This window comes from Pyxicephalus adspersus, chromosome 6 (assembly GCF_032062135.1).
Source record: "Pyxicephalus adspersus chromosome 6, UCB_Pads_2.0, whole genome shotgun sequence".
NCBI classification, from domain to species: domain Eukaryota; kingdom Metazoa; phylum Chordata; class Amphibia; order Anura; family Pyxicephalidae; genus Pyxicephalus; species Pyxicephalus adspersus.
In genome coordinates, this window is record NC_092863.1 from 38268567 (window position 1) to 38284726 (window position 16160).

General features: G+C 37.5%; 1 protein-coding gene across 1 annotated transcript in view; it reads right to left on the reverse strand.

The window, feature by feature from the left end:
- Positions 1-794: 794 nt before the first annotated feature.
- Positions 795-16160, reverse strand: part of SDSL (serine dehydratase like) — a 29880-nt gene continuing 14514 nt past the window's right edge. Inside the window, exons 2-8 of the mRNA XM_072415332.1 lie at positions 12975-13151; positions 9258-9297; positions 8919-9058; positions 6873-6961; positions 3706-3936; positions 2292-2416; positions 795-1016 (exon numbers count right to left, since the gene is read on the reverse strand). Of these exons, the coding sequence (XP_072271433.1) occupies positions 823-1016; positions 2292-2416; positions 3706-3936; positions 6873-6961; positions 8919-9058; positions 9258-9297; positions 12975-13133 (978 nt within the window). The 5' untranslated portion in view covers positions 13134-13151 and the 3' untranslated portion in view covers positions 795-822. The remainder of the gene's footprint in view (positions 1017-2291; positions 2417-3705; positions 3937-6872; positions 6962-8918; positions 9059-9257; positions 9298-12974; positions 13152-16160) is intronic.

Below are 16160 nucleotides of genomic sequence, written 5' to 3' on the forward strand. Positions count from 1 at the left end.
ATAGATAGATAGATAGATAGATAGATGGATAGATGGCTGGATAGATAAATAATGGATAGATAGATAGATAGATGGATAGATAGATAATATATAGATAGATAGATAGACAGATAGATAGATAGATAGACAGATAGATGGATAGATGGATAGATGGCTAGATAGATAAATAATGGATAGATAGAAGGATAGATAGATAGATAGATAATATATAGATAGATAGATAGATAGATAGATAGATAGATAGATAGACCAGTGGCTTTGCATGGATTTTCTCCAGCACGTTCTCTTCGTCCCCTCCAGCCCTTGCAGCGGGAAAGGCCGGAGTGTGGACTACAGGGTGTGCAGATAACATATTACTGCTGGAGGGAAAGCTGACTTGCCATAATTAATGGTGCTTCTGGTAATAGGATTTCCCAGCCCTGAGGAACCTTTTTACATAAGATATTGGCTGGAGAGTTATGATTTATAGGGGTCTGATCCCAAAGAGAATGTGCACAGGGACTCATGCTGGAAGGAAATTTATCAAGGCTAGCAAGAGGAGAGACAGAAACACTGGTGCTGGGAAAACAGGCAAGTCAGGCAGAGGAAAAATGAAAAGTCCAGAAGGTATAGAGAAAATAAGTTCTATTGATCAATAGCTGGAAATGAGGTCAGAGGTTAATAGAAATCTTGCAAACGTTTTGTTCTCCTATTATGGCCAGGGTTTATCTGTGGCCTGACTCCCCCCTGTGGACAGATCAAGTATTGCCATCCTGCAGACACATTACCAACAACTGTTCTTGACAACACAGACATTGGTTGAAATGGTTTTATTCAGAAGGATTAAATCATTCCCAGCTGGGATTTAAAGTTCTGAAGCTCAGAGAGACTGATTGCACTTCCACCGCATACTACCATTATCAGTGGTCCTTTTGGCTGTTCTAACTTGCCCTCCTGTTGCAGGCGTTGGATATGTCCTGAATATACTGCAGCAAGGGCAGCTCCACATGCTGCTTCCACCAGCATCAGTTCATCATCTGCAAGAAAGGAAATGTGAATGTTGAAGAGAAGTAGCAGCATGATATAAAATTTACAGCATGGGCTTCGTCTAATAACCTGCTGCAAAGAGCAGATAGAAAGTACAGGAAACCGAAGATCAGCCATCAGTAGTATGACAAAACAAGGCTTCAAGAAGATCATTTCTAATTGGTAGATGCAATTTACTACATATGAATACCCTATAAATTCTCCTTAATAAGCCTAGGAAATAAGTTTAGATAAATGGGTTACTTGAATTAGTGTCCATGATTTGCAAATATTTAGCTGTAATTTATTAGTCCAGCATGGTATTTCAAAATCTTCCCATACTACCTAGGCCCATAAAATGCTTTCCATTGCAAAGAACTCAACTAGGCTTGAGAGGCATGCAGGAACCTTGCAGATAATTATAAATGCACTGGGATAAGTAATACATAATATTGACGCACTTACCTTATCCAGATCCACAGGTATTACCTAAAGAGATTCTGTCACCTTGCTTATTCAGAGTGACAGACTATTGCAAAGGACCTTTAACATGCTGTATATATTCAAACTAACATTTCGTATTATCTCAAAATTGTATCTATTTTTAAAATAAAAGTGTAGCATATAACTGGGATTATATAAAACATAATATTTACTTTAAATGATAACTGTGGGAAAATATTTTCAGCATCATGTGCAAAAAATAAAATTCCCTGTAAGGCCCCATTCCACTAACGGTGTGCGGTGCTGTTTTCAAAGACCAAACACATTGCTGTGCACGTTGCAATACATTATTTTTGGCAGCTCATACACTTGAATGGATTGCTCAAAACACCACATTAATGTAGTACAAGCTGCATATTAAAAGAACAACACATTGCAACAAGCAATGGATATCCATTCCTGCTCCTTGTAAATGAGACCCTAATACCCGAAACAATAAATGTTTTTATAAAGATGGATAGACAGGTAAATATCTGAAAAGAGGCATGGAATTGTGAATAAAAAAAATATTAATATTAATGTGTAGTATTTATAGTACATTTTTCATAAAATGTAATACTATTAGTTATATGTGTGTGTGTAAAAGTTTTACAATTTGCCAAACATAAATATAAAGTATGCGACCTTGCAGCATAGTTTTTATTAATATGATAATGTTTGGTTCAGATTTAAAACAGCTCCCAATCCACAGAAATGAAAAATATGCAGATTATATTAAACCAAGTATTAAAAATTAGAGATGATACAATAAGGTATAAATTCACTCTCCACTGCCTACATACCCAGAAACATCTCTATAGCTTGCACGGCTTCTCTGTCATCCACAGCCACTGAGATGACTTTGTATTTTCTTGCACACTCCAGAGCTCGATCACACACTGTTTTTGCACCTAGGCACTTGGCAATGCTGTAAAAGATTTTAATAATACATGATTATGGCTGAAGCCTGGAGGATCACACACTGCAACACTCCTTCTCTTCCAAATTCATAATATCGAAAGTGAGAAATGTGTTAGACAACATCACCTAGAATACTGTACTGTACCTGAACGCAAGGTTTCTTAGGTCATATTAATTACTCCTCTTCATATCATTATGAGACCAACTAGAAGTATATGTAAATCAACAAAGACTCAACAAATGCTCATTCAAAATAATATATATGTACAATATATGTTGTGTTCACTTCCCTCCTCTCTTACCCTTACCCCCATTTGCCCTATCTATCTTTAGGGTAATGCTTCTCTTAGTGTTCACATTTTTAATAGGAGCAAGTTATAAAAATACATGATTACAGTACAAGGAATTAGGAAGAGACCTTTTTCTCAACCATACAGATAAATCTCAAGCTGCTTTCTCACATGGAAGTGTGTGTGTTAAAGAGATAGATCTGACTTCACAAGTATCACACTGTCAGAGTTAATTGGTCAGTTCAATCTTGAGGAAAGCATATAGCTGTCAGGCACCAACTAAGTCCTAATAACGCTACTGAATTGCTGCTTCAATGGGGGCTGTAATTACAGGTGATTAAGACCTAGTGACAGGCAGGCAGTCTAATTTGTAACATCTTGAAGACTTATGTCCAATTGGTCACTGCTAGGAAAATAGAAAAAGTAGTTATGAAATGCTTATGCCACACACATAATATAAAGCATATATAAAATGTGTACAATTTCCTCAGGTATTCTACCCCCTGACAAAACTTTGCAGTTTATATCATCAGCCTTGTATTCCTATTATTATAAAAGCTACATGGCTGCATGCTTGCTATTTGGAGCATATTAATTGGAAATATTAATAATCACCACATCCTGGGTCGCCTTATGTTCTGCTACATATATATAAAATAACTTTTGTCATGTAGAGTGATTATACTGTAAACATAAACTAAAAAAACATTAAAAAAGGTCCAGGACTTGCAGTTATATGCTTCATCATCCCTCTGGACTCCAACAGCAAAAATGTAGCCTAATATTGTGTGCATTGTGTACCTAGCAGGGTAAGTATATCCTATCACACATGACGGAATTTCTGAATGAAGAAGTCCAGATATCAGGTTTCAAGAACATCGCTTAGTTACTCAAAATTGGTAAAATGCACCTTTAGTTTGCTGAATTTAAATATTTCAGGTCATTCAATGAACATGGAAACTTAAAGATTTGGATAGGGAACATTACTGGAAATGTAATGCCTTACCTAGTAATATCAGGTAAAGTCACTGGCTTCCCAGCTTCAAGGGCTGCGTTCAGACAATGGGCTCCCTGTGTTTCCATTGCAATAATGGGCACATCAGACCACCCAACCCTGGTAAGTCCTTCTATTATTCCAGCAAGGAGACCTCCACCTCCTACGGAAACCACAAGAGCTCCAGGCTTCTGATTTCCTAAAGCTGCTTTCAGTTCCAGCACCAGGCTGGAATGTCCTTCCCTATAAAAGGATGAAATATATGAAGAATTATTCAGAAAGCAAGATATATGATCAAAAATATGATCAATCTCCAATTTTTTCAATGCTGAAAACAAATGTAAACCATCTAAAACCTTATTTCTAGTCATAGTAATGATATCAGATTCTTTGACACAGCCCATTTCATAGGACACTCTGCTCCTGGTCATTTTTGGAACATATACTTTGCAATGTGTACACCATGGCTCCACAGTCTTGCCTAGTCCAGCACAACTCATGTTCTTAAGATAGAGCTTCATTACCTCCTGTGAGTACCTCCAGTTTAAAACCAAACTTATTTTTTTTTTGTTATCGGGAACTAGCATGATTTATTAAATAGGGAGATGGATGCTCCAGAGGGAAAGGGTGTTTTGTACCAACTGGAGTGAATGAGGATTTAAGGGTCTGTTCTGTAAAGCCCTGAGGTGTTAACAGTCACCCTGTGAAAAAGAGCACAAAAAACTTGTTCTACATAAAATTTTGCAATAAATATTTTCTCTTTTATTACACATCAAAAACTGCATATTTACATTTGAGAAATAGGAATATAATGATTATGAAAATAATCATAATCATGTTTGTTCTGCAGAAAACATGGTGGTTCACAGGCAGGAATATTCTTTTTTTAAAACTAAAGTCTAATAGGTAAACTACTGTCAAAATACTAGCATGTACTATTTGAGTAGGTGATTCATAGCACACCATATGGGTTTGTGTTGCACCTCGCCCACTACCATGGCCATGGATCTGCACAGGGTATCAGTGAGATGCAAGTTTCTCCCATGGGTCACATAGATTTGTTTTGAGTGTGGCCGTCTCCCCTTTGCTTGCTCCAGCCTCCCCAAACTGGCCAACCATGGACACACTAAATGCCTCCTACACCTATTCTTCAATGGATACCTCAGCAAGCCTTTACATTTAGGGTTTTGAGCTGCAGGCCTTGATACATGCTTTACCTACCAGAGCTGACATAGAAGCCCTGAATGCTAAATTGGAAACGACTCATCAGGTGACTATTTGTGATGTGAAATAGGACATAGCCAAAGCCACATAGAGAAAAGTGTGGGGTAGGAGGAGGTTATATTAGTTTTGACACACAGGGTTTCTAATTTGGAAAGAATCAGAAACCCCCCAAGTGTAAGAAAGCTATTACTGTACAAAATAAGATACATTGCATTGTATGTAAATCAGGGACTACATACTTTTTATGCTTCCATTCAAATTTGACAAGCATATTTAAATTTCGGGCCATTGACTCTTTTGCTTTGGATAACTAGCTGTCCCTTCTTTTAGCACATACTCCATCTGTGGGCCCACCTAGTCTCCCTCAAAAACATCAGCGGCTAAAAGCTTCCAGAAAGCATCCTTGACGTGAGTCATTTCCAGTGGTCATAGGTGCCTGACTTTCTCTGAGATTTTTCTGATTCTTTGCCTTAACTTTATGATCCTATGCCTTTACTGATGTTTTAGAACAATCTCCATTGAGATGTTCTGGAGTCACCCGTCATGGACTTCTGGAACAAGCTCTGACGTTTTTACCGGATGTTGTCCCACATCATGGGCTTGAGTGTTACATGGTAGATCTTCTCTAATATTGTAGATGGAACTTTAGATTAACTTCAGTATTCTGCCCTTCAACATTGATATCTTTTCTGGGATGTCAGCCAGGTGGACTGTAGAATAAAGGGAGCTCATTTTCCAGTTATCTCCATTCTGTTACTCACTGGTCCTCTCTGTTATATTTAGCACAGCTGGTTTTGTCAAGAGGAAAACTTTGGAATGCTCTGCTTATCTCTGTAATATGGGAAATTCACCTAGAGTTCTTTTTTTCTCTCTCTTATGTGGAAGTTTGTTTCATTCAAAAGTAAACCAATGAGCACATTTATTAGGTTTTCTTCCCATGATGCTTGACATGTGTCTCTGAAGTTCTTAACGAAAGAGTTAATGTTAACTAGGCTGACAAATTATCCATGCTATTTTATGAATATATGATGGATTGGGGTGTTTTGTTATTCATATTTATTTTATATGATTTCTGAGGGGCACAGATGGATTTTTCTCATGCGGTGTCCAATCACTTCTTCCCATGTAGGCCATCACCCATACCGATTTGTAGGACATTGGGATTTATGTATGTTATTTTCTGTTCCATTAGCCATCCCATGCTCATGCCTGTCCCACTCCTAGTGACTTCCCCTCTATTCCAATCCTGTGCCCTTCCTCTTCTCCTCTCCTCTGCTTTTCCTGTCCTCCATGGCTTTCCCCCACCTTTCTTTCTCCTTCCTCACCTCCCCCTTCCCCACATCCAGGTATTACTTCCCTCCCTCCCTCTATCCTCTTCCTCCCCATATCACTTTTATAAAGTTTATCAAAAATATTTTGAAATAAAAGGCAGACCATTTAAAGTGATCATCAGGTGAATGGGCTCTGCCAAGCAGGTATCTCAGCAGAAACGGGGTGCTCGCTGTGGGGGTGGGTTGAAGTTTGCTCATGCTCTTCCAACCATGCCTAGGTATTCTGTTAAGCGTGTATTTTTCCTACACGCTTCCTATTAACCCTGAAGGGATGGCGGGATCTACACATTTTTACGTCTATTAGACAAGGAGGTTCTGGGGGAGAGCAAATTGATGCTGTTTGTTTCTTGGACATGTTTTCTTATCTAGGCTGAATTTGAATTTTGAGTTAATACCACAGTTATTGCAGTCACAGAAATTCCACCTGGCTGTTTGATAGTTATAAATGTAGTATAACACATTCTGTGCTGCGTCAATGCACATGTTTCTGCAATATTACAACAATGCATCATGTGAATATGTATCACTAAATACAGCAGCTGATGACAATACTCATGTGATGCATAATGGTGTATGTCATTAACAAGTTACAATCATTGCAGTATATACTCCCCATATACTCACCAAAGCAAAGGATGGTTAAATGGTGAGATGTACACAGAGCCTGGGGCCTCAGTCAGTCGGTGAGCATGGGCATCTGCATCATCCCACACCTATGGCAAAAAAATATTAGATATAATATATTTGGCAACAATTATCATTATCAATAACACCTGTCAATTTCCACCATATGCTACAAAAAGTCAACAGTGTGAACCTTTTTTTGCCAATATAACTCGGTGTTAATATAGGGTTAACATTTTAGTGTGTGCATTGTTGTGAATGGTTACTTTCTTTGTAAAGTTTTAGTTTTCATCACCCTATGACAGTGAGACACTTGAACCCTTCTTGTTCTGTATGTTTATTTTGTATATGTATGGTTGTCAATTAATTTATTAAATTTCCGTTTTTAGCACAATATCACAACTAATTTTTTTTTTCAAACATTTGTACAAACATAACAATAAACTGAAAAATCTAACTCTTTGCATCAGTGCTTATTACAGAAAAAAAAATAGTGCAACAATGTCCATAGTCCAAGTAATGATAATCAAAATGTCCAGGGTTCAAAAAATCATACATAGATTGCATATGTTATACAAAGTACAAATGGAAAAAGAAATTCCAGACATATATGCATGACACAATATGACATACAACAAGGTTTGCAAAATATCAATGAAAATTGGGGCACTTTCAAGTCAAGTAGTAGGGTGATTCAGGTGGCACCCCCCACTCGGGGGGTTTTCCCCGTAGTATATCCAGCTACCCCACATAGCATTACATTTTTCTGTTGTACCTTTAATACTGGTTGTAAGATCCTCCATAAGCATAATATCATTGATTTTACGTATCCACATCCCCAGTGTTGGCGGCATATTGGATTTGGATGGGGGTATACATGAATTGGCCACATTTCTAAAGTGTCTAGTAAAGGACGCCTTATAAGATTTTTTAGATATGGAATTATGATGGAGTAAAAAGAAACCAGGGTCTGTTGATATGTGATGTGCGGTTACTTTTTGGGTGAGAGTGATCACCTGGTCCCAAAAAGAGCGTAATTTGGGGCAGGACCAAAAGATGTGAAGCACTGTGTCTTTATCAGATCCGCATCTCCAACAAAGATCCGACACCAAGGGATAAACTATGACATTTCACTAGGGATTTATACCATCAGGATAAGATTTTGTGGCCTGTTTCCTGAAACTTACTGCATATTGTGCATTAACATTAGAATCTTTTCTTTTTGTTCAGCATCCAGCGAGTACCCCACTTCCTCTTCTTATGCGGAAGTAGGAGGGGGAATAATCACCCAGGGCCATATTAGGTTCTGAATATAGAAAGGATAACCAGTGACGTGTTGATCCTTGTCCCTCACATATTAATTCAAAAAAAAGTTTGTGATCTATTACAACAAGCTTCATGGGGTAGTGAGCGCAAAAAAAAAGTGATAATTGTATGGCTCTCCAGAAATCCAGCTTGTATACTGAAGCTCTGATTGTCAGGTGTTCTCTAAAGACCCATTGACCCTGGTATATAAAATGGGAAGCCCTCAGTACCTAGCTGCATGAAGATTTTATCTTCCATTCTGGGGGTGGAGGGGAGGAGAGGAGGGATTACCAATAATGAAAAGTTTGGTGTGGAATAGAGGTTTTTGACAAGCTCTCCATGTTGCATAAACCAATGGGTGAGTGCGATAGGTGGGTTGCATCAAACACACCATCCGTGGGATAGCCGTCAGAGGCGTGGAATCAAAAGACTGCTCTATTGATACCCATTGTTTATCAAGGGAATGTCAGAACCAGTCTAGGACCTGCACCATATGTGCTGCAACGTGATATAAAGATAGATTGGGTACACACAGTCCTCCATCTTTTTTTGCCTTAAATATTAATGCTCGGGTCAGACGGGTACCCTTTCTTTTTCCAAATTTCAGGACTAATTTTATCCTCTTAAGGTGTTTAAAAATACATTTATTATCACTATCATTAAAATGAGAATTACACTAGTACAGGGGAAAAACATGATTTAAAGAATACACATTCTCATATTATCGGTCCAGTTTATTACCTTGCCTGTCACCACTACTTCAGCTCTAAGGCCCTCAAGTCTTTGGATGATGTTCTTCGAGGTGTGTTCCGGCACAACAATTGTGGCAGGCAGCCCCAGTTTATTACAGGCATATGCAGCAGCCAGTCCAGCATTCCCTCCTGTGTGAGAAGAAGATCACAGAATTTAGGTAGAATCTATCTAGGGAAATGAAAGTACTGAAAAAATAGATAAGAGAAAAACAGACTCATTGTGAAAGACAGAAGTTAGGAATGAACAATATGACCTTGAAGATCCAGGAGGTGTTATTGAAAAGATATAGAGGATTAAATATTTGCTGTAAAGACAGGATTTAGGTACCTGAGGAGCAGACAAATTTCTTACATCCCTCCTTGGCTAGCTGCAGAAAAGAAAATGCAAGATTTTAAAAGATACTTTATAGACTTCAGCCACTGTAGTGTGGTAGTGTGTTCTGCAAAGCATCAAATTATGGTTAATTGTTATCATTTTCAGCACAATAGGTTTCTCCCAATATTGGGCAAGAACACACTAGCCCCATGAACACTCAAATTTTAAAGCTTCCTTAATATCTTTATTATATTTAGCTAATTCTTTGACAGGTACTTGTACCAGCCAATAACTAATCTGTCTATTAATTTAGGCTATAATTGGGGTGTTCCTTTTGGGGCTTTTAATCCTATGTACTGTACCAAAAGAAAATTAGGACTGGTCAGACTTGTTCCCTTTAAAAATAAATTTTATTTTTGTTGGTATTGAAACCAATACTATACCTTCTTAAATGATGGCAAGCTAAAAGTTGAATGTTTCGTGTTATCTTATAAGGAACATCTTCAAACGTTTGTTGTGGCTATGAAATACAATGAAAACTCTAACTTTTTTTGTAAATTATTTTTGAAAAAGGAGTGCATTAGGAGAAATGTGAGTAGGCCTCTAGATCTTGCCCCTGGCTCACTTCCTGTTTAGCCCAAACCTAATATTTTCAGCACCTTGCCCCCTTACTGGTTTGCAAATACTTTTCTCATATACCTGGATAGCCAGCAAGGGAACCAGGGCAAGTGCTGAATCTAACTATCATGGGAGCCTGGTCCATGTGTTAGGTCTGGGATAACATGCAGAAGAAGTAGGTGCAAGTAGACGGGTCTGGTTATCCAACAAGGGAGCCAAGGGGCAAGAGGAGCTTTGCACTTTACCTGCACTTGGCTCCTTGGCTCCACTAATACGTTACTTGCTCTGTGCTTTCTTGCTGGGTTAGCCCAGGCAATCAAAGTGATATTTGCAATGCTAGATTCTAGATATGGAGGAGGGGTGTCTAGAACATTTATAAAGCAGTACATCTAACATAAACCAAACATTAACTGTTGTTGATTCTTTCAGATGCATGTTTTAATGCCAGCTATTGATTCACTACCAGTCAACGTTTAGTGAAAATCACATCCACTGCTTAAATATGTCCCTTAGCATTTGCCATGTCTTTGTTTCTGGTGCTTCTTGTGTATTCAATTTTAATTTAGAATTTTTGTTGACTTGTTTTTATCAAATGTTCCTCTATAATTTCTTGAAGGAAAGTTTCTGCCACAGATCAGGTCTGAACTGGAGAGAATTCTCTGTTATTTGTCATGAAGTGTTTTGTAGTAACAGTCATGAATAAGCTCCTTTTATTAGGGTATCCCTTTGTAACTTCTGTAAATTAATTACAATTATTTGTTCACTAAAAAGGAGGCCTTCAGACTCATTATGTGTTGCAAGTTTTTTTTTCTCTATTGTTGCTGGAGGAGCCTCTTTTTGTTCTCTTAACAAATGTTTTCATCAGGAGAAGAAGTCATACAAATTTGTTGACATCCAGTATTGTTTCAAAAAGACTGAAATGTAGTGTGGGAGCAAACAACAGATACCTGAAAAGGACATTCATCTAATCTTCACTGAGAACAGTTGTTTATTTACTGTTATTTCTTTGTGGGTGCCTTGTAGATTCTGTGCATTCTTTCTGTTCCCCTGGGATCTGGGGCAGTAAGAAAGTTCTCTCTGTACGTAAAGTCAAAACTCCATTATTATATGCACTGCTCTTTTGATTTCAGTATATTGCTTTGTTTTAGGTTAGGAGACTGATGTGGATTGAGCTTTAAGCTACAAAAATATTACTGTGATTTTCACTATAATAAAAGATTAGTGCACTTTTATGCAACATGCATTTATCCCCCTTTGTCCCTGCTACACTGCCCCTGAAATAATGAAATTATGAACTAATGAAATAAAACCTGTCCGAGTTTCATTAAGCCTCTTCCTTGTGTTCAGACAGTGAACTGTATATATTCTAAGTTAGCAGTGCGGCAACTGCCATATGTAAACCAGAGCCTCTAGCAATCAATAATCTACCAATATCCCTTTGTGCCACCAAAATAGCTCTGACCATTCAAGATATGGACTCCAGAAGACCTCTGAAGCTGTCTGGCAGTAATTAGCACCAAGACATTTTCAGTGGATCACATTTGGCTGGGCTGCCTTCCTCCCATAGTACTTCCTGCTGCCATCTCTTCCCCAACGCACAATAGTTAATCCATTCCTCCTCTACACAAGCTGTCAGAAGCTAACAGGATCCCTGACCTTTTTTACTCTCAGAAATACCCACAAAAAAAATCAGGATAATACCTTTTTCCATCTCCTTACCACTCGCTATTAACCTCCTTATATGCAAAAAGTATTGCTCCTCTCACAACCTATATGACCAAAAGGTCAATTATTAAAAATAAAAGTCTCCAAGAATCCCCTGAGAAAGCCAAATGGTGAAAAACGTCGAGCTGAGACGACGGTAGCTTTTATGTGATCACCAAGTACAAGATTGTATTAACTAACGTTCATGTCTATACCTGTATACCAAAAATTGTTTATAACCTAGCCCTAATCTCATATCTTTTTGCAGTACAACATCTATTTATTGCCAGTTATGTCTTGGCATTTATGTACCGTACAAATTTAAAGTAAATATGAATAAATTTGCACTTCATAAAACGCCCCTCTTTCCTTTTTCTTTTCTTGTATATTATGTTCAGCTTCTTGTCCCAATCCAGTAAGTCATCAGACCAGGCCACATACTTTAAGTGCTCCATGGTCCACTTCTAAAACTCATGTGCCCACTCTACACACTTTTGCTGTTGGTAACATAGACCCTTCAACTGAGTGTGTTCTAAAAATCTTTTTGGGCATTTACTTTTTTAGCAATTTATTCTACAGGGCAGATGGGCTAGCCTCCCTCCTCACATAAATCACTGAGCCTTGGTCACCCATAACCCTGTTGCTAGTTCATCAGTCATTCCTCCTTGGGACACTTTTTACAATCACTAATCAATACATACTAGAAACTTCCCACAAGACCTGCCATCTTGCCTTGACCAACTTGTCTTGGTCCTCATCAAAATATTGTATATTTTTCCTGCTTTAAACACATTACAAGAACTAAATGTTCATTTGTTATCTAATATACCCATATTGTTAAAAGATAATTAATGTTACTCACTTTACATTTCAGTGAGTTTACAATTTTGGCTCATCACTCTATAGGAAGCTTTTATCTGGATATCTGCTTACAAAAATAGACTTTTCTTATATTGTTCACCAATGTGTTATTTACATGAGATTTGTTTTATTGCTTTATAAAAGCATATATACCGTATGTGCTTGTTCTTATAGCCTAAGACAGATTCTTTTTATGGTTACAGCTAGAGTTGTATATATTCAGGAGGAGTCAGTAGGCTGCAGGCAATATTACTGGTAACACAACTTTTCCTATGAAAAGGTAATATATCACATTGTCATATTTTTAATTTTGCTAAAACAAGTTTAAATGTAACATTTTTCATGAAATTGCAGTTGTATTTAAAATGTATTTGTAAAATGTATTTAAAGTGCTGTTCACTACAATCCTACAAATATATGGTTAAACCTTTCTACAAGGTGCAATGAGAACATCCATGGAGGAAATTTCCCAAAAAAAGGAATTTGGATGACAGAAAAATAACAATAAATCAACATAATGCCCTTTTGGCAGGTAGATTAGTTTACCTTTTGACAAAAGTGTCCTATACCACGTATCTTGAAGGAGCCCATTGGTTGGATGTTCTCCATTTTCATTAAAACACGGGTTCCAGCCTTACTAGACAATGCAGAGCTTTCCTTCAGTGGGGTGGCAATGTGAAAGGGAACTTCATCCTCAGATTCCATGACTGGTGGCCCTTTTCACTGTAATTGAAAGAGGAGACTTTAATCAGCATTCCTACTACAGATGAACTATGCTATTTTATTTTAGCTAGCTAGCCATAATTCTGTTTCTCATATGTAGACCAGGCATACAATGATATTTTATAAGCATTACTACCAATGCAATAATAACTAGCATTACGTTGATTGCTGTGTTGGTTATCAGTACCTTGGTGGGTCCTTCTTTATGTTAATCCACACACAGTAATGTGCATTGTGTTAGGACAGGCCAATTATTTGATGGATTGCCAATGCACCAAATAGGAACAGTAACAGACTACTACCATATTTCTCACTGCAGTGAACCACAATGTACTATCCTTCTAAAATGATCTTCGATATTATTGTGGCCTTAATATATCTACAAGCCAAAAAAAACTGTAATGGATTGCAAACTTACCTGTCCTAAAATGTCAAAGCTTAATTTGTTTTCTTTTTATAAACTTTTTTAAACCTTTTTTACCAGGTAATTCTGCAACTCCCTAGGGTGATATCCTAGGACAGGACATCAGAAACCTTACTCTCTCCTTTTCTTCCATGTTGGTGGAGGTGTTCTGTACTCATGTCAATTTCCTATTGTTTTCTGTGTCACCACTAACTACATTTACATTCTCTCTTTATCCTGGTGACCTTTGTCACAAGGACAGAATGTCTGAAAAACTGGAAAATCCCAAATATTACAATAACCACCAGAAGGAAAGGTGAGGGTAAATTTTCCAATGGGGACCACCTGTTCTGGTTACAAAGGCATAAAGGAGAAGTATCAGTTTCCCTCTGCATCTCCAGGACAGAAACCTAAAGAAAATTACCCTAAAGCTGCGTACACACGTCCATCGTTGGAAATGAACGACGAACAAACGACGAACGACCGATTGGCCAAAAATCGTTTGTAAAAAAAGTAACCAACGACGCCGACGAACAAGGATAGTCGATGGAAATGAACGACGGACCGGCGGATCGGATTGGACGACGATCGTTGACCGTCTATCGTGTGTACGGTCGTTCAGTGATCGTGCATGTTCTGAGCATGCGCAATGAACGAACATTTGATCGATACAGGCTGTATTGTGTATGTGTATATATATATATATATATATATATATATATATATAAATATTCATATATATAGGAAAAATAAGACATCCCCTGAAAATAAGACCCAGGGCATATTTTGGCATTTCAAAAAATATAAGAGAGTGCCTTATATTCGGGGAAACAGGGTACAAACACCCGCACGACTCGTGTTCCTTGAACATGTCGTTTTGCTGAACGCTACATGTTATGATGAAAAATGACTAAACCACCAAGCAGGTGATCTTTGTCTAGTTAAACGGGTACCGAACCTCTACAGAATCAAACTACACTGTAGATGCAAACAGAATTTGTTTGACCTATAATATGTAAGAAATATGCTTAATACAAAATAATTTTTTGCCATGAAAACCTGTCTTTTGATTGTTTTTGTGTATATAAACTCAAAATATGGAAAATGTAAAACTCACTGCTCCCCTCTGATTTATGGACAATACTAGTGATTCCTGTAGCTTTCTTCTGCTCACCCCAGCCCACTCTACAGTAATATACTTTTTAAAATTAAGTGAAAATGAGAATGCACTAAACTGCATATCAATGTGAGTTGTACATTTATTAACATATGCACAGTGTATTTATATGCATTTCTATTTATTTTAATGGAATAATCTGTGTGCCTGATCTAGGGGTTAGTAGTGCTAATGCAAAATAAAATACAGGATATATATCCACTACTGTCACCACAATATATCCACTACTGTCCAAATAGGAGCAAACAATGATTATTAGCCTTAAGTTGCTCAAAGCATAATATACACCCACAAAATATTTGCTACAATTGTTAGTTTACTTACAATTACTCTGATAATGTGAAAATATAAAATTTCATTATTTTATTTGTGAAAGATTCTGTATATTATGGCGAGTGTACTATTTTGTACTTTTGTTTTTTTTACATAAGAAAAGACAAAAGGGGATAAGGACATGAAAGAAGACACAAAATGAAGACATACTTCTTTTATAACAGCTGCACTGGGTATTTACTGTCATTCCTATCACATGTACAAAATAGGTGTACTTTCCTCACATTAGATTTGAACAAATGTTCCTGCACAATAAAAAGAGAAGGGGGAATGGGTGACAGTTACAGGATGGTAAGCAGATAAAGCAAGGGGTTACATTGCATACCTTTTTCTTGTTTTTCCTGGGTGAAAGAATGTAACGTAGCCAATTGTGAGCATGTGTGTGGAAAGGAGGTGTGTAATGGCTAGACTAAGGTTTTGTACTTCTTTCTGTCCTACTAGTGACAGAGGCAATTTGGAGGTGTGTCATTTACATTCTTTTCCTGCAGAGCTAATGCACTTCATTCACTGAAACACATGTTATGCTAATAATTGCAATATGTTACAGGGATTGTTTATTTTAGGTGGTATACATATTAAATGTAAAAACCCTTCATTAGAGAAGACTAGAAAATATACTATATTCTCCTAAATTATTCTACAATCACAAATACTTGTATAGACCTTACACCTAACATGATCGGGGTGTCTAACTCCAGTCCTCAAAGGCCAGGATTCACATATATTGTTAGTCTTTCTGTAACAGACATCCATAATGTTAGTAAGGTATGGTTTATAAAGAAAAATATTATTACACAGTATTTATATAGCACTGACATATTATGCAGCGCTGTACAAAGTCCATAGTCATGTCACTAGCTGTCCCTCAAAGGGGCTCACAATATAATGTCCCCACTATAGTCATTAACACAGTGTACAGTGAATTTGGGGGAGCCAATTAACCGAACGACATGCATTTGGGAATGTGGGAGAAATCCCACGCACAACATGGAAACTCCATCCAGATAGTGTCCTGGCCACAGTTGAAACCTGAGATCCAGCGCTGCAAAGGCCAGAGTGCTAACCACTGAGCCACCATGCTGCTCTGAAAATGACT